The 19,456-nt window shown below is 37.0% G+C and overlaps 1 protein-coding gene across 1 annotated transcript in view; it reads left to right on the forward strand.

The window, feature by feature from the left end:
- The window catches only part of LOC108543340 (nesprin-1), a 259,529-nt gene that overhangs the window by 197,158 nt on the left and 42,915 nt on the right, over positions 1–19,456 (forward strand). Inside the window, exons 23-31 of the mRNA XM_017893773.1 lie at positions 222–356; positions 2,742–2,900; positions 3,114–3,322; positions 4,303–4,411; positions 6,309–6,473; positions 9,609–9,776; positions 11,669–11,839; positions 12,637–12,777; positions 17,819–17,979. Of these exons, the coding sequence (XP_017749262.1) occupies positions 222–356; positions 2,742–2,900; positions 3,114–3,322; positions 4,303–4,411; positions 6,309–6,473; positions 9,609–9,776; positions 11,669–11,839; positions 12,637–12,777; positions 17,819–17,979 (1,418 nt within the window). The remainder of the gene's footprint in view (positions 1–221; positions 357–2,741; positions 2,901–3,113; positions 3,323–4,302; positions 4,412–6,308; positions 6,474–9,608; positions 9,777–11,668; positions 11,840–12,636; positions 12,778–17,818; positions 17,980–19,456) is intronic.

A 19,456-nucleotide genomic window follows, 5' to 3' on the forward strand; every position in this document is an offset into this window, starting at 1 on the left:
AAAAAAAAAAAAAAAAAAAAAAAACTAGTAGAATTTTGGATATGATGGCTTCTGATTCATAACTATAGGTGCACGTAGTTCATTCTTAAAAAGCAATAGTGGGTACCTGGAAATCTCAAAGAGGGCAGTAGCTGGCTTAGAGGCTGTTTGGAGGCTGATCGTGCCTGATGCTGCCTTTTCGTCTGTCCAACACTCTTACCCACTTTCCCCCTCCATGTCAGGAGTTTTTCAGTCAGCTGGATCAGAGGGTGCTCAATGCGTTCCTGAAAGCTTGTGATGAACTCACCGACATCCTTCCAGAGCAGGAGCAGCAGGGGCTTCAGGAAGCTGTTCGAAAGCTCCACAAACAATGGAAGGTGAGTCAGGACAGGACGGAGACGCCATGCATCCTCAATGAAGGGAGAAGCTTGAGCGTGTTAAGGTCCAAATGTAAGAGAAATTTAGAAATTCCTGGAAAGTCACTGTAACTATTTCCCTCATTTAAAAAATCAAAAAACTGGACTTAAATAAAACCTGATAATATATGATAGAATTGTGTTATTCCTATTTGTTATCAGCATCAATTTTATCCTATTACTCGAGCATTCTTTTGGTTTCCTGTTTTTTTTTTTAAATCCTGGGTGACAAGAATGTTTAACTTATTCAAGCAACATTTCGTAAGCTTCTCTCTGCTGAATAAATCTTGTTAGGTATACCTACTGAAATCATAAAACATGTATTTATAGTTTCTCCCCCCAAAGGTTTTACCATCTAGTTGAGATAGCTATGATCAAAAAATATAAATGAAAACATTTTGTAGTCAAGAATTCAATGATAAACAAAGCATACTCCTCTTCCTCCCAAGAGCTTAAGAGTTCAGTAAAGGAGATAATTAGTTGCAAATAATACAAGTATAAGATATGACAAATCCAAAAGTGCATGTATTTATGAAAGCTTTGAAAGAGGGAGGTGGATCCACTTGGAAGTTGGAAAACAGCGAATCAAGTAACTAGTTTTGAGCCAGAACTTTAAAGAAGAAGCAGAAATGGGAGTAGGCAGGGGGTGACACAGCAGCACAGAAGAGAGAAAGCAGGAGAGTGTGCAGGGAGACATGGGGGCCCATGAGCGTCCATCTGACTTGTGTGTCATGGGCTGTGGAAGAACCATGGGAGGTGAGCTGGGTCTATCCTGTGGAGGCCAACTTCAGACTGCATGTCAGATTCTGGAAGTAGCTGCAGCACAATGGAGACCCATGCAAGGCTGTCTGCCCTGAGGTAGACAGGAGGAAGACAGCTCTAGCTGTAGGTGAGTATGTTCTACCTTGAGGTGATATTTCACATGCGTTATATGGAGGAGTTTTGGAGTTCAGAAGATAGGCAGCTGAAACTCTCTGCATCAGGTTGCCTCACTTTGTGTATTTCAAAATCTCAGTAGTATAAGCTAAATAATTATCCCTGTGCACAAGAAAAACACAGTTAAAGAAATATCCTTTTTACTTGCTAAATTGCTAAATTTGAAAATTCAAGTTTTTCATTAAAAAAAGGATTATTAAAGAAATCCAAACTTTGTTAGATATATTTGAAGCATATCATATTGTAAATGTATTACAGAATAAAGACTATAACTGAAGATTGCATTTTATTACACACACACACACACACACACACACACACACACACCCCTCTAGGATTTAATCTAGGTGGGACTTTCCATAGGCCCACCTCATTTTTCTCATCAGTCATCTTAGTATTCTCTTTCAAAGGTAATCCTTTAAAATGCCATAGGATAGAAGTTAGTTAAAATTAATGATGGGACTAAAGTTAATGATGAAGCTTATGTTTATAATTAAAAAGAACATGAAATGTTATGGATTGTTTGAGTGCTTGCTTGTTTCTCAGGGTATGATCTAAGGAAAAGAGGATATGCCAGGTGGTCAGCAGCCTGAGCTTTAGTTTTCTTTCTTTTCTTTTCTTTTTAAAACTTTTTTTCACTAATAAGCTTTCCTCATGTTGTTCCTTTTTGAAGTAGGTATAATATCTGCCCCTCCTACCTCACAAGGTCATTGACAAAATCAAAAGGAACACATACAGGGGAGAGGGTATGATTTAAATCTATGGTAAAATCCTAGCTTTTGTACTTACCCCTGAGACTTAATGATGTAATCTGTAAAATAAGAACATTAATACTGTGCAGGACTGGCCAGACTTGGTGGCTCACGCCTGTAATCCCAGCACTTTGAGAGGCTGAGGTGGGTGGATCACCTTGGTCAGGAGTTCAAGACCAGCCTGACCAACACGGTGAAACCCCATCTCAACTAAATATACAAAAAGTGGCTGGGCGTGGTGGTGCTGTCTGTAGGCCCAGCTACTCAGGAGGCTAAGACAGGAGAATTGCTTGAACCCAGGATGTAGAGGTTGCAGTGAGCCAAGATCTCACCACTGTACTCCAGCCTGGTCAACAGAGCGAGACTCCATCTCACCCCCGCCCCCGCAAAAAGGTACCGTGCAGGGCTACTGTGAGAATTAAATGAAGTAATCACCGAGAAAACACCTAACTCACAGCAGGCTGAAAGGATTTGTTGTGGTCCTGGTACTTGGAAAAATACAAAGTAGAGAGACCAGGTGTGGAAAGTAGTGACTAATTCACACTGGCCCTAAAAGGAATATGTTATGGATTTTTTTTTTTTTTTTTGCCACTTCAATTGGGAATATACATAATCAGGAACATCCTCCTAATTTTCTGAATCTTCCTATGGAATGTAGGATCTTCAAGGAGAAGCCCCTTATCATTTGCTTCATCTGAAGATTGACGTGGAGAAGAATAGGTTCTTAGCCTCTGTAGAAGAATGCAGAACTGAGCTGGATCGAGAGACCAAGCTGATGCCCCAGGAAGGCAGTGAAAAGATAATTAAAGAGCACAGGGTACGTCTCCCACACCACAATGTGGATAGCAATGTCAAGTCACATTGTTCCATAAAGGATGTTACTAATATTTTGATTTGGGTCTGAAAAAAATAGCTTAATTACCCTACCTTGGTAGTCTGCGTGGGAATCATCCTTTGGTTTTTCTGTGAAAAAAGTAAAAGTACTGTGTGGCTTCTCACAGGAATTATAAAAACATTTATTACACATTAGGTTTTCTTCAGTGACAAAGGTCCTCATCATCTCTGTGAGAAAAGGTTACAGCTCATCGAGGAACTCTGTGTGAAACTCCCAGTCCGGGATCCAGTAAGGGACACACCTGGAACCTGTCACACCACTCTCAAAGAGCTCCGAGCTGCCATTGACAGCACTTACAGGAAGCTCATGGAAGACCCAGACAAGTGGAAGGACTACACTAACAGGTAGCCTCAGAATGGTCTCCAGAGAGCGGTGTAGTCAAACTTCATTCTGTCAGTTCAGAGATCATGATAAAACAAGAAATAACATATTTCATATTTCTTGCTCATATTCTTGTACCAAAATCCTTCATTTAATAAAAAGAATGGATTTTAGTCAGAATCAGGGTGAGGCACTTTGTTTTCAAGTGACCCAGATGTTATCTCTTTGAGGCAAAGTTGGCCAATCCCTTTCTCCCCAATATCCTTATGTATTAGTCATTTCTCACACTAGTAATGAAGACATGCCTGAGACTGGGTAATTTATAAAGAAAAGAGGTTTAATTGACTCACAGATCAGCATGGCTGGGGAGGTCTCATGAAACTTACAATCATGCCAGAAGGGGAAGCAAACATGTCCTTCTTCACATGATGGCAGGAAGGGGAAGTGCAGAGCAAAAGGGGGAAAAGCCCCCTGTGAAACCATCAGATCTTGTGAGCACTCACTCACTATCGAGAACAGCAGCAGGGGGGTAACTGCCCCATGATTCAATTACCTCCTCCCAGGTCCCTCTCATGACATGTGGGGATTATGGGAACTACAGTTCAAGGTGAGATTTGGGTGGCATCACAGCCAAACCATATAACCTCATATCCCTAAAGGGTGGCTTCTTCCTCTATAGGTTGGTGTCTTACCCTGGTGGGGACACACGAGGCCAGACCTCAAGTGGTCCCTTCCTTCTTTCCAGGAACTCATTCTCTAGAACACATCTTTTTCCTCAGCTGAACTCCCCCACTACCCCGCCCCTAGTAACTGAGCACAGAGGTGGCCACCCCTGCCCTTCAACATGAGCTTCATGTTAAAAGAATAGTTTCCAGAAAAGGTGTTAATCAATTTGATAATCACATAATTGTTAAATTTCCATGAATGAATTCAAAATAGAAAGCATACTCTAATCATTCTGGTATGTTCTCCCTTTAATAAGAAAGTGCTAATGTTATTTCAGATTCTCTGAGTTCTCATCTTGGATATCTACAAATGAGACACAATTAAAGGGGATCAAGGGGGAGGCCATCGATACTGCCAACCACGGAGAGGTTAAACGTGCCGTTGAAGTAAGTTCAAGGTCATTATTTGCTAGAGGAAAATTTCCCATAGTGAAAAAATAATGTTCGAGAATTTAATGGTTGTCTCCTTTTTCCTTTCTGGAAAAAAAAAATAAGTTCTTAAAAATTATCTTTAAAATAAATCTCCTCATATTACTGTGGAGCATTGTAGAGTTTTTTCCTATTGAATCCTTGGTAGCTTTGAGAGTTAGTCCTGCTCCGTGGTACCACAAATTCATCTTCAGCTAATGGGGAGTCCTGAGTGGAAAATTGCATGCATGGGCGTATAACCCAGTGGAGATTTAAGAATCATCATGGAAAACAAGAACACTGTATGCTTTTATACAATACATTTTCAGCCATGCAAAAGGCAGGTCACAAAAAAATCAGGGAATTGGGCAAGGTCTCTAGGCATCCTTTCTATGTGACATTAAGCTGGATTGGTTCATTTCAGCCTCTATGAGTGTGGGTGCAGCCTGAGGAACCCCGCCAGGGCCACAGAGCCCCAGGTTCAAACACAGTTTGCATTCTGTAAATGGCACTCTCTCACTCTTAGACACATAATATTGTGAAAAGTCTTCATCTTTCAACATTTTTAACCCTTGCAAGTCACGTAGTTGCCACATAGTTGCTGTTGAGGACAATACATTTCCTTTCTGTTCCTGTCCTTTGAGTTTTTGTTTTTTTGAGACAGGGTCTCTGTCACCCAGGTTTGGACTGCAGTGGCCCCTTCATAGCTCACTTCAGCCTCAACCTCCTGAGCTTAAGCAATCCTCCCACCTCAGCCTCTTGAGTAGCTGGGACTATAGTCACATGCCGCCATGCCTGACTAATGTTTGTAGTTTTTGTAGAGGTAGGGTTTTGCCATGTTGCTCAGGCTAGTCTCAAACTCCTGGGCTCAAGCGATCGGCCCCACTCGGCCTCCCAAAGTGCTGGGATTACAGGTGTGAGCCATTGCCCCTAGCCCATTTCTTTTTCAATTAAATTATACAATCCCCTCAAATGCTAGTGGTGCTCAATGTCATGGTATGCATGTGGAAGGATATCTACATTTGCTGCTAGTTACTTTCATCGTACACACAAAAAAATCACATCCTAGAATGAAGAGATCCCTGGGGTCTGGAACCAGCAGTTTCCTGTCCAGTGTGCATTTGCCCTGGCAAAGCCCTGGAGTGGTCCTGGTTGGAGACCCCTGCTCCCAAGCCACCCCAGAGCTGCTGTAGGGAGGACAGGCTGCTCCAGTCACCTCTCCCTCAGTCAGCAGCCCTGCGAGGTCTAAAACCCTGGAGTCTTTCTAGCATTTTCTTGTCAATAAAGCCTCCCTTCCTAAATTAGAACTGTGCTCCCATTTATACCTCTTGCTATATGGGATATTGGCTTCTAAAAGCGAATAAAAATTCAGCAGAAAATACAAGTTAATGAAGTTAAAATAAATCTTTAGAGCATCCATAACAATATTCAACAAGTAGACTGTTCAATAAAAGAAATCAGCTGATTGAAAAAAAAGAACTTTCATTATTTTTTCACAAAATACCATCTTCTTTCCAGCTCACAGGAAGTGAGATAACAAAGTGTATGTATGTTATAGTTGCCAATTGTGGCATCTCATGTTTTTCTACAGTATTTTTAGAATCATCTTTTTTATCATCAAGGACATATCTCTAAGTGTCTAACCAATCTAATTATGAAGCTGATTTTTTGTATAGACAACAGTATTCTTTCAAGCACTTGTGGACTTTTGTTAAAAATATGTACACAAAGTAAAATAAGCAGGCACTGTATTGTTGAATGATGTCTGACTCTGTTCTGCTCCACCTGCAAACCTTCTTAGGCTGAGTCCTTTATTGCTGGAAAGTTATGATTTCACAATTGCACTGTGTTCATCAAAAGTGTTCTCTCATTTCAGGAGATCAGAAATGGTGTTACCAAAAGGGGCGAGACCCTCAGCTGGCTGAAATCCAGGCTGAAAGTTTTGACAGAAGTTTCTTCTGAGAACGAAGCCCAAAAGCAGGGAGATGAGCTGGCAAAATTATCCAGCTCTTTCAAGGCTCTAGTGACGCTGCTGTCAGAGGTATAGCGTTTACTCACACTCTAAACAGACAGTTCTGGGTGAGGCATCTGGAAGGTTCTTTTCTTCTGGTTGTAGTTTAGCAAGTAATTTTATAAAGAAACCATAGTTGAAACAGAATAGTTGTTATGCTTTTTTATATGAAGCTTGTTGGGAAAGATGAAGAGGATGTTTGATGTCTGGTCTGTGCCATTATTGGAAATGTTAGTTCAGTTTCATGACCTATAGCTGAAATATAAAACTTATCAAATCCACACTTTTTACTCCTATGAAAAGCATTGTTATTTTATGGTCAACTTAAGATATGTCATGGAGACTAAGAATAAGGCTTAAGCTCAAAGAAATCCAGGGTTAGAGTTTAAATGTGATACCCTACCTCCTAGGTAACCTTCAATTTACTTAACATCTAGGTCTTGATTTCCTTATTTATAAAACAGGGTTAAAATATTCACTCTAAAAGCAGCGTCATGAATTAATGCAGTAATGTATGTAAAGCACATAGTGTAGTTCCTAAAACAGAGTAAATGCTCAATAACTGGTCCCTAGTAATAATAAAATATTCAGCATTTAATCAACAGGTCAGTAAAATTCTCTTTCTAGTGTTTTGATATGCATTTTAATGTTTTTCTATATCCCTTTATAGATTAAAATATACAAACCCGTCTACTTCATTTCCAGTAGGGCCACTTCCACCATCAGCAAAATATTTTACTGACCAGATTTTGTATAAATCTAAGTTTGTGCTTTGGAAGATAATATAAGAATGTAAAGTAGAATGGATATTTACCAGTATTTCTTGAAATCATTTAAGTATAAACTTGCATGGAAAAATGGCCTAATGGATGACAACAAAATGACCATAAAGTTCTGTTTCTGAAAATCTGAAATTCTCCATGGAGATTTCTCATCTAACAGTTCATCCGTTAACCTTCATGTTTTTAATCCATTTAAATATGCTTGAGACTCTAGTGCTGAATTTACGTAAGGCAAAAATACTCTGAACTGCTTATGAGTTTAGTTTTATGTGAGAATTATATATAAATTAGAGTTTTGCTGTGAGTTTTTGACAAATTGAAAATACTTCTATGATTAATCAAATTTTGGAACATAATCTATTTCAATCCTTTGATTATCCTTCTTTCAAAGCAACGGTCAAATTTAGTCAGTTGCCACAACCATAACTTTAGTGAAAATTTGGCAGTTGCCTCTTTTGCTCTTTCGTTCCCTCCTTTGGTGACAGGAAAAGTAAAAACAACATTCTAAAAAGTTAGTGTATATGAGGGTGATCTTTGAGCCAAGATCAAACAAATAGTTTTAGTTATTCACTAAATTATAGGATAAATAGAGATGATAGGCTAAATAGCCTGATTTGGAGAATCATTTCAGTCATGTAGTATACCTTTAATATATACAATGTTTATTTGTCAATCATACCTTACCAAAAAAATTATACAAACTTCAACAAGGAGCATATGATTTATGTGTTTTTTTTTTTTTTTCATGAAAATGCAGGTTGAAAAGATGGTAAGCAATTTTGGGGACTGTGTACAGTAGTATATTTTGTCCCACCAAAATAATAAAAATTAGCTGCCTTTAAAGTTAGAAGTTAGTAGTTTCCCTAACATTTACCAAGGCCATTTGCTGTATCTTCCAAGTACTCTCATGATTTTGCCCCAGGACTTGTAGCAAGAATCTATCTGTAATGAATGTTCACAGACATTAATTTTTTACACACTCATCTACCTTAAACTTCTGTATAATTTATATTAATACCCCTTTCCGCTACTTGGTCACTTACTTAGTGAAAGCAGAAAGAGAAGAATGGAGAAAAACACATTTTGTTTACAAATGGATTTGTATGAAGAGATGGATTTGGCACATTCAGCCCCTTTCTCTGATAAGAATTCATTTAGTATTTAAATTAGTGTTGAACACAATGTGTTTGCAATTGTCCAGTGTAAGAAAAAAAAAAGACTGTGGGTGGATGCACAAGATACAGTGAAGAGTCATTATTTCAACAGATTTGCTGGATTTATACTGAAATTGGGAGTTTGTGGTTTTCATACGTTCTTATTGCTGCTTGTTTGGAGAACAGATTGCTCTCCTTGGAAAAACTTAGATCAGAAGAGAGTCAAAGAAAAAAGATAGGATAAGAAAAGAAGAACCTGGAAGGTTTCTGTGGTAAACAAGTGATAACACGTAAAAATGATGATCTTAGTGAAGATAAAGGATAGGCTTCGAAAACAAAGGATGTTGGTAAAACGGAAATAGAGGAAGCAGAAATTAGACAGAAAAGAAAGTTCAAAATTTAGGAAAATGGAAGAGAATCCCTTAGATGACTACAAAATTGTAAATTATATTTATTTTTATGTAGGAATATTGGAAGTACATTTATAAGAAATACTCTTTTATTCTCTTTTCAACTCTACAAATCTTTTCCTATTTGCTTTAAATAATATGGACTCACTTTCTCGTAAGGTACTTTTATAATTAGGTTTTAGTCATGCAATTATAATTAAACAGACCTAGAAGTCAATATATATATAATATATGCTGTTTTGTTATCCTTCCTTGATTACCAGGTTGAATGGGTTTTTAATATGCCACAGAGCACCATATCAAATAAAGCCTGCAATCCCCATAAATGATTATGAAATTTAATAATAATGGAATAAACCTAAGTAATATGAGAAAGAATAAAAATTAAAGATCTGTGTTTATATTTCAAGTCGTTGAGGTAGACTTTATCCACACTCCTAAAATATGTAAGATTACATGATCTTCAACGGGGGGGGGGGTTAATCAAAGGGTACAAACATCAAGTTCTAAGATGAAAAATATCTGGGGTCTAATATACTGGTGGTGACTGTAGTTAATATTACCTCTTGTATACTTGAAACTTGCTAAGAGAGTGGACCTTAAGTGTTCTCACAAAAAAAAAAAAAAGAGAGAGAGAGAAATATGTGAGATGATAGGCTAAATAGCCTGATTTGGAGAATCATTTCAGTCATGTAGTATACCTTTAATATATACAATGTTTATTTGTCAATCATACCTTACCAAAAAAATTATACAAACTTCAACAAGTAGCATATGATTTATGTGTTTTTATTTTTATTTTTTTTCATGAAAATGCAGGTTGAAAAGATGGTAAGCAATTTTGGGGACTGTGTGCAGTACAAAGAAATAGTCAAAAATTCTCTTGAAGAATTAATTTCTGGCTCTAAAGAAGTCCAGGAACAAGCTGAGAAGATCTTGGATACTGAAAATCTGTTTGAAGCACAGCAGTTACTTCTTCATCACCAGGTAAAAATGCCTCTTTCTTCCAATGAGATTATGTAAAGTTGATTTGCTACTGAAAGAACCAGAGAGATAAAGAATATAACCACTGGCTTGAAGGAGTGGGTAAGGAGGGCATGGGAAGGAACCAGTTGAATGGTTAAAAGAATTTGGCGCTTCTAGGTTTTTCTTCTCTGTTAAATATTAAACATTTCAGGATATTCTGCAACATAAATTTCCAGACTGAGTGACTTGATGACATCAAAAAGTTCAAGGAATACTGTGGAGAGAAAATTGATTTAGCTATGAAAAACTGCACAAAACTTACTAGACTCTCCTTTTCAAAACAGAGAGGAAAGGCATAGATGGACCAGTTGCTTCATATTTGAGATCACTGTTCTTTTGCCATTATGTTAAAATCTTTCTCTTCAACTTACAGTGTTGAACATACTTTAGTTTGAGAAATGATGACTTACTTGAAGTACTAGACCTTCCTGGAGTGTACACCCTTATAAAGGATTAGAGCTAGAAATAAAGAAATTCTGGTACCTATATTAATAAGAAATTATTTTAATCAACTTAATTTCTGATAGTCTGGTAGTGTACATCAAAAAATGTTTGCATAAAAGGAATATATACCTTGTTAAATGCAATATAAATGGAAATTTGATTCAAATAAAATATTTTAATGAAAAACTTCTAGCTAACCTGATACAAAGTAGCAAAATGGTAGCTAATTATATAATATGTTTGTGTGTATTATTATATATGCACATATTCGGTAATATATAAAAATGGAAGTTGCATTAAAAGTATGTGTAAAATCCCAGCCTTCAGGATTTCTAGATTTACTTAATAATTACAAAAGGCTGAGTATAAAAGTTAGTATATGGTGTTACATTGTTCTCAATCATTGTGAAATGGTTTTTTGGGTTTCCATTTAATTTAGGTTCAATAAATTTAAGATTATAGATATTTATGTTAATATTTTAAAACTCTTCTCATATTTCTTGGGCCAGGTACTTTTTATATGGGTGCATTTACTTTGTGAAAATTTATAAGCTGCATATCTGAGATTTGTGTACTATTTTATTTGAAGATTATACTTCAATAAAAAGTTTACTTTAAGACAATTCCCCCCCCCCCCCCCCCACAAAATCTCAGCAAATTAACCCTTCCGAATATACTGAGGAAATACATATTTATTCATTTATTTTTGGAGATAGCATCTCACTCTGCCACACAGACTGGAGTGTTGTGGCACAATCATAGTTCACTGCAGCCTTGAACTCCTGGGTTCAAGTGACCCTCCCACCTGAGCCTCCCAAGTTACTGGTACCACAGGCATGCACCACCACACTTGGCTAATTTTTTAATTTTTTTGTAGAAACAAGGTCTCGCTATATTGCCCAGACTGTTCCAACCTTTTGGCCCCAAACAATCCTCCAGCTTTGACCTCCCAAAGTGCCAGGATTACAGGTGTGAGCCACTGTACTGCCCCTGGCCATAAATCTCTTAATATTTGCTTTTTAATTAAATAAATGATGTTTTAAAATTGGAGTTGGGACTTCATGTTTTTAAGCAGAAAATAATTATTTAAGAAGAATCATGTCAAATGAATTGTTTTGCCAGACTCTTCCTGCAGTATTGCACAAAACGCTAAATGTTCTCCAAATCTGCACACAAAACACTAAAGCCAAATTATTTATGCTGCTTACCATTAAAAACATGCAATATTTATAAACAGTGTTCATCTTTGACTAATATAGCATCCGACTACCATTTCAACTGTTAATCATAGCTGTAAAATACATTTCGGGCCCACCTTTCTGTACTTCTGTTAAGGGTGGGTGTTGATGTCCCTACTTAGCTGTTGAGAGAGCACAATTTATATCCATCTGTTGAATAAATGCTTCTAGCAAAAGACAAAGCGGATCTCAGCAAAGAAGAGAGATGTGCAGCAGCAGATCGCGCAGGCGCAGCAGGGAGAAGGAGGGTTGCCTGACCGAGGCCGTGAGGAGCTGCGGAAGCTGGAGAGCACCCTGGACGGCCTGGAGCGAAGCCGGGAGAGGCAGGAGCGCCGCATCCAGGTAGGAGCCGGAAGTCAGGGGCCATTTAAACAGAGACTGGGCAGTGTTCACTTCCTGTTGTGCATCATGACAGCAAGGCAAACCTTTGTTACTGCCTCTGATGTTTCAGCCCTGTGTTAAATTCTGTACATGAATCATCTTTTACTCATCACATCAGCCTTAGAGATGGATATTGGAATTAGCACATTTTGCAAGTGTGGATGCTTAAGAAGAAAGAGTTTGAGGACTTTGTTGCCGTATCACACAGCACTGATCAATAATAAAGCCAGGATTTCATCCACACTTGTCTGAATCCAGAAATTTGATCATACCATTTCACTTTTCCAGGAAGCCATGCAGCCACACGTTTATGCCACCTTTATGCTTTATTGGGATGCTGACACATTACCTTTAAAATGTTTTGAGTTTTGCCAACTGCTCAATTCTCTCTTCATCTCCTCGTCCCTCTCCCTACCTTCTCCTGTGCTTCCTTTCTTGTTTGAGACAGATTGAGAGACCTTTTTTTTTTGGTTACTTATCTACATTTTAAATAATATCTTTACATTTCTAAGACTTTACAAATTATAAAAAACTCAGAAATCATCTGAGTCCATGTGTCTTCTCTTTTGGTAGACGAAAACATTGACATAGAGAAAAGAAATTCTTACAGAAGATGCTAGAATCATCTCTATTCATTGTGACTGTGTGAAAATTGAAATGAAAATTCGCTGAAAGTTGACAGTTTTGCAAACGAATGAACATGTGATAGTATTTTGTGACATTTGTAACCCTATTGTTGTTTATTTTTTCAAATTTAGGTCACATTAAGAAAATGGGAGCGATTTGAAACAAACAAAGAAACAGTAGTAAGATACCTTTTTCAAACAGGTTCCAGTCATGAACGCTTCTTAAGTTTTAGCAGTTTGGAAAGTTTATCTTCAGAATTGGAACAAACAAAGGTATATTATGGCTCCTTGGTACTCAATATTCAGAAAAAACAAAGCAACACAAAACAAAATTATCTCTCCTCCATTATTACTATAATCGTTACTGTTAATTTAATCAATACTTACTATTTATTGATGACCCATTCTTTCATCATATTGGAGAATGAAAACATAAGTAGGATTAAACATCAAGAAGAAAAACAAAGATTTTATCAAATTGGAAAATGGTTAGTTCCCTAATAGGTGTGTATAGAGTTTTTAAAATCTGGAGGCAGGCCAGACACGGTGGCTCACTGCTGTAATCCCAGCACTTTGAGAGGCTGAGGAGGGCGGATCATGAGGTCAAGAGATTGAGACCACCCTGGCCAACATGGTGAAACCCCATCTCTACTAAAAATACAAAAATTAGCTAGGCATGGTGACACACACCTGTAGTCCCAGCTACTCGGGAGGCTGAAGCAGGAGAATCACTTGAACCTGGGAGGCGGAGGTTGCAGTGAGCCGAGATGGTGCCACTGCACTCCAGCCTAGCAACAGAGAGTCTATCTCAAAAAAAAAAAAAAAAAAAAATCTGGAGGCAATATTTTTTAACTGAACCTTAAAGAGCAGGTAAAACTTAGTAGAATCTGGAACAAAATACAGACATTCTTTGGAAGTTGGAATGGCATAGGGCATACAAGTGTTCTGAATAGGAATTCTGTGTTGTAAAATAGAACAATGGGAAATGAATTTATAAAGGAAATTTGGCCCATATTTCAGAGTCTTGAAGACCTAAAGCATTACTCTCTAGGCAGCATGGAGCCAGACTTGTTGAAGGCTTAAAAAGCCACATGATCAGAGCTGGGTTTTGGATCAATTTTTAGGCATGTGTAGAAAAGTGACTGAAAGTGTGAAAGACTGGGGTCATGGGATCATTTAGAAAGTTTTTGCGTATAGGCATATGGGAGTTAATATGGGCATAAATAAGGGTGGTGGGGTGGCAGGTGATACACAGAAACAGATACAAAAGATGTGGAGTTCACAGGAAGATAGGGAAACTAACCAGACAGAGTGAGTAACAAAAATGTTGACACCTGAGGTTTTGAGTCTGACGGAGATAATGGAAGTGAGACGGGAAATGTGAAGGAGCAGCTGTTCATGGGAAAAGATGACCAACTTCATTTTGGAGATAGTGATTTTAAGACTCCAATGGGGCATCAAACAGTAGTATTTAGTAGGTGTACTTGGTGAACCCAGCCCGGCAAGCTCAAACACCTTGGACGCTCTTAAGCAGACCAATCACTTTGTACCAAGCATTTAGAGTTGTACAGGCACAGCCCCTTGAAGTTGCTATGGTGCCTCTTTGGGGTTTATAGAAAGACTGAGTTAGTAGAGAAACGAGTTAACCAGTGTCTTAGAAAGAAGAGCCTTGCGCTCACCCTTCCCTAGGCTTTAGCAAGAAAACCTTTGTGTTTCTGTTTTCTTACCTGCAAAAGGCTTCACTCTCTGCCATACTGCTAATTTTTTGTTTCTCCTAAAAACTTACTGAGGAGTTTGAAGTTTTCTAAGACCACAGACTCTTTCAAGTCTATACAATATTCATCAGCCATTTAAGTAGAACATTATTTTAATTTTTAATTTAAATTATTTGGCTGGGTACGATGGCTCATGCTTGTAATCCTGGCACTTTGGGAGGCTGGGATGGGAGGATTACTTGAGGCCAGGAGTTGAGACCAGCTTGGTCAATACAGCAATACCCCATCTCTGTTTTTAAAATAAATAAATTATTTCATATATTGAAAACATATCAGGTGCCTTTTATAAATACAAATATATTTATTGGGTTAATTTCCTAAATGTTTCTGCCCACGTTCCATCCAGAGTTTCTGACCCCCTATGATTCCATTTGCACTAATCGCTTTGGATCAGTTCAAGAACCTGTAGATTGAAACAAATGTCATCTTTTGAGTCTTGTTATTCAAATTCTCCTTTGTCCATGACCTTCCATACTTTGGGATTGATGTAATAATATGAGGTAACATTTATCAAACACATACAAGATGCCGATTTAATCATTTGATGTTTATCATCGCCTTTAATCCTCAAAACAATCCTAAGACATAGGTATCATTATCAATCATGTTATATGAAGAAGGACACATAAGGCACGAAGTTGGTGATGAACTCACTCAAGATCTGTGGATCACTAAATGGTGAGGCTGGGATTTCAATTCAAAAGGTCTTCATCCAGAGCCCACACCTTTAGTTACTACGTTATTTTTTCATTCAAAAAACAGAGCCATTTTACTAATTGCCCATGCTCACTGCCAGTCTAGAATCATTGTTCTCCTCTAGTTCTTTGCTCACTTTGCTTTGTTATTGCAAACCTTTATTCAAGTTGATAGCCCTTGAGTAGTTGTGCTAAGGAATGGTTATGCTAAGGGACTTGAGTGTCCTCTGTGTGCTGGTGTGTGTGATAGAGGGTTCATAGCAATATCATGTTTAATCTTGAAAATAAGGTATGGCTTTACTGATGAAGAAAGGAAAATTCAGAGAGATGTGGCCAAAGGTCACTCAGCTAGTGAAGGTCAGAGCCTAGGTTTCATTCCAGATCAATCTAATATGAATCAATTTGTACCTGATGCATCCTGCTGCCACTCGTATGTTTTCTAAGAAGTTAGAGATAAGGCCTTGCAATGTTATTCTGGTTTTGTTTAATTTTGTTTTTTGTCGACATCATTCTGCTCTTTTGATTTCTCTGCATTATGCTTTTTCCATACATAGCTCATACAAAAAGCTCTAAAACTGAATGTATATAAGCATTTTCAAACATTACTTTTCCATGTTTTCCTGGGTTCTGAGAAACACTAGCAGAAAAAAAAAAACACTTTATTTTCACTTCTGATTATATTCATGGGATTCTAAGAGATCATGTGATGATTTGTAATCTTCACAATTGAATCTACAATGACTGTCACGTATAGTAACAGTGAGTGCTTTTAACCAAAGAATTTAATGTTGTGACATTAGCAACCACCATATTTTATTGTACTATAAAACTCTTTGCTGTAAGGAAGCTGTACTCATTCATTTTTATTCTTTTAAATTGCAACGTAGTTCTGTGAAGTAACATTGATTTTTTCTTTTTAGTTTTTGAGACAGAGTCTCACTCTTTCACCTAGGCTGGAGTGCAGTGGCACAATCTCGGCCAACACTGATATTTGTTGGCTGAGCTCATGATATTTCTATGAGAACATTAAGTCTTTTAAACATGAAGATATAATAGTATTATTTAGTAACTCTATATTATATGGTATTATGTAATAATTCTAGGAGATGCTGTTACTGAAAACCTGACTTCGGAAAAATACTTTTATTTCTACATTATTCATTTAGGAGAAGGGAGTTGATCAAAATTTAAACCTCCTGTGAGATTCTCTTACGTGAGAAGAAGTGAGATACCAAGTACATTTTCTTCACTTAGGTTATTACTGGGTTTACCTTTTCTAATTCAGTATTCAATATATTTACTTGACAAAATTCAAGTAACATCTAATATTTACCAGCCACATACATACTAAATCAACTTTCCAATTAAAATAGTTCAGTATTATTGAAAATAAGAATATGGGCTTAATAAATCATTTTGTCCTCAAGTTTGTATAAGAGACATAAAAAACAATAATCAGTATCTGCCAAAACCAATGATCAGTATCTCCCAGAGTGTTAGGCACTTTAAAAGTGAGATTGCTAGTAGAATGCTAACAGTAACCTTCTAAGAAAAGCATTATCATCTGCATTTTACATGAAAGAGCCTGAAAATAATTCACCAAAGTCAAACAACTAGTGATCCTGGATTCTAGCCCAGGCTTGACTGATTCACAACTTAAATTTTCTTTCCATCATGTGATACACATGTATGTAATAAGATTTAAGAGCACTAAGATTAGATTATAGCTCTTTTCAGAGAACTAGTTAACAAAATGGCTTGGCTACTTTCTCTTTCTCTCTCTCTCTTTTTTTTTTTTTTTTTTTTTGAGACAAAGTCTTGCTCTGTTGCTTGGGCTGGAATGTAGTGGTGCCATTATGCCTGCTCACTGCAGCCTCTATCTCCTCTCACCTCAGCCTCCTGAGTAGCCAGGACTACAGGCATGCACCATCATGTCTGGTCACTTTTTTTTTCCCCTAGAGATGGAGGTCTTGCCATTTTGCCAAGGCTAGTCTCAAACTCGTGGCCTCAGCCTCCCAAAATGCTGGAGTTAAAGGGGTGAGCCATCATGCCTGGCCAAAGACCATTGATAGTCTGTTTTGACTAAGATATTATATTTAATAAATAAACATTTCTGTTCATTCGCCTAGAAATCTGTTATCTCTATGATCAATCACTATTGATTTTGTGAACCGGCCTGTAATAAGTAAACATATTTGTGAATAAATTAATTATTATAATGGATCTAAGAATTCTAAACAATGAGACAAAACCAGAAAACAAAGGAGAAACAATTTTTGTGAGTATTATTGGATAACTATGAAGGTAAACAGCTGGTTGTGTATATAAAATTAAAAAGTTAGCCAGGCATGGTGGCACTCACCTGTGATCCCAGCATTTTGGGAGGTCAAGACTGGAGGATCACTTGAGCCCAGGAGTTCAAGATCAGCCTGGGCAACATAGTGAGACGTCATCTCTACAAAAATCAGAAAATTAGTCAGGTGCAGTAGTGCCTGCCTGTGGTCCCAGCTACTCAGGAGGCTGAGGTAGGAAAATCATATGAGCCCAGGAATTGGAAGCTGCAGTGAGCCATGATTGCACCACTGTATTCCAGCGTGGGCAAAAGAGCAAGACCCTATTTCAAAAAATATGAAATAAAATAAAATAAAAAAGTGTTAGCAAAGTGTCTCTTTTGGCCATATGGAAATAAGTCAGCTGTATTGTTGAGAACAATAAAAGATCCATACATGTATGAATCTATCTCTTCATCCACCCATGTGTTCTGTATGCAATATGTGCACTTTATTTGAGGGCAGAGATAAATAATATAAAGTGCCTACCTAATGATCATAATATCTTTTCTAGGAGTTTTCTAAACGGACAGAAAATATTGCAGTCCATGCTGAGAACCTTGTAAAGGAAGCTTCAGAGATACCGCTTGGGCCCCAAAATAAGCAGCTGCTTCAACAGCAGGCCAAGTCAATCAAAGAACAAGTCAAAAAATTAGAAGACACGCTTGAAGAAGAGTATGTGATTGACAAGTCCTAAACTTTCTTCTCTGAGATAAAGTTTCATACAATCTTTCCTGTACCTTGTATTCAAAACATTCTTTTCAAATCTCAAAGTGTCTGTGTATTTCAGCATGTTTTGAGGAAACAACTCACAGTTCAAAAGAAAGTATCACTAATGCAGAAACCAATATCTCTAACAGAGCCCCAAAAACATAAAGGATGTGGGTTTTGCATCTTAAACTGATCATGTTCATGAGAAAGCCATATCTATTCTATTCTGTGGCCTTTGTACATTGTAGAGGGAATCTTGAAAAAGAACTAATATTTAAAATAGTTTTTTTTGCTATATTATTCTGCTGTCACCAGTTAGAGTGAAAAGGAGATATTTTGTTAGTGTAGATTCCAGGCCTAAATACGCATCACATAGACCATATGTCTCCAACCTGAAGAAGCTCCTGGAGCTTGTTTACAGTGCCTCGGTATTCAAGTTATCCTGACTTACATGCTCTTCCCAGAAATTAACTTTAAAAATCTATTTTATTTTTAAACTTTTACTGTTTGTTTATCTGCAAAGAAATAACTGCTTAGCCTATTGATATCCTGTTATATACACAATATATACAAAAAAGTTTGGGGGGGAAAAATATATGAAGATACAGCCAATATTATTCAAAACAATATGGCTAAACATTTCTATTTTTAATGTAATTTAGTGGCAAATCAACGATACACAATAGCATATTATCATTAAGAGACAGGCCATCATTTCTAAGGTGGATTTTAAAATGTAAAATGTGTTTTTAATACTATTAACAGCTTAAAATTAACATTTTACATTTGCCTAAACTTTAAAATTTGATACATATTTTATTTAAAACAAATTATGACTTGAAATTTTGAGGACTTTATATTACATTAAATATTCTCTGTCAAGTTATGGAAATAGTAAAACTTAGAGTTGATTTGAAAGGAAGCTACTTCTATTAAGAATAGCCATTTTAACCTTTATTTAATTTAAAAAGTTGCAATATAGCACAGTTTGCATTACCTGTACTGCTGACAGCATTAGGCACATCCAGGGTATAAATTTGAGACTGCAATATTATTTAATTTGACAATCAATAATGCCATTGTATTTTTCTTGATGTCTTCAAGTGCCTTTTGGTAAACAGGGACATTCTTTCACTTTTTCTTTTTAACCCAAGGACTTACCAGTTCAATTATATACTGTTAGTTTCTTAGTCTTTTTCTAAACTGAAAGCCATAGTCACCTGGTTATACATGCATAGCTAATACAAATTAGAAATCTATAGTTGAAATTTTGTTCACTAGATTTGGTATAAATAAAACCTAAGTTGTGTAAAAGTCGTTAGGGTGCTCATATACAAGAATTTATAAACGTCTTTTAGAATCAAGACCATAAGACATTTATGAAAATGGCTGAAATCACAAAGATTATACATCCCAGGATTAGCTCTGATAATAGAAACAG

This window comes from Rhinopithecus bieti, unplaced genomic scaffold, assembly GCF_001698545.2.
Source record: "Rhinopithecus bieti isolate Rb0 unplaced genomic scaffold, ASM169854v2 scaffold_24952, whole genome shotgun sequence".
In the NCBI taxonomy this organism is placed as follows: Eukaryota; Metazoa; Chordata; class Mammalia; order Primates; family Cercopithecidae; genus Rhinopithecus; species Rhinopithecus bieti.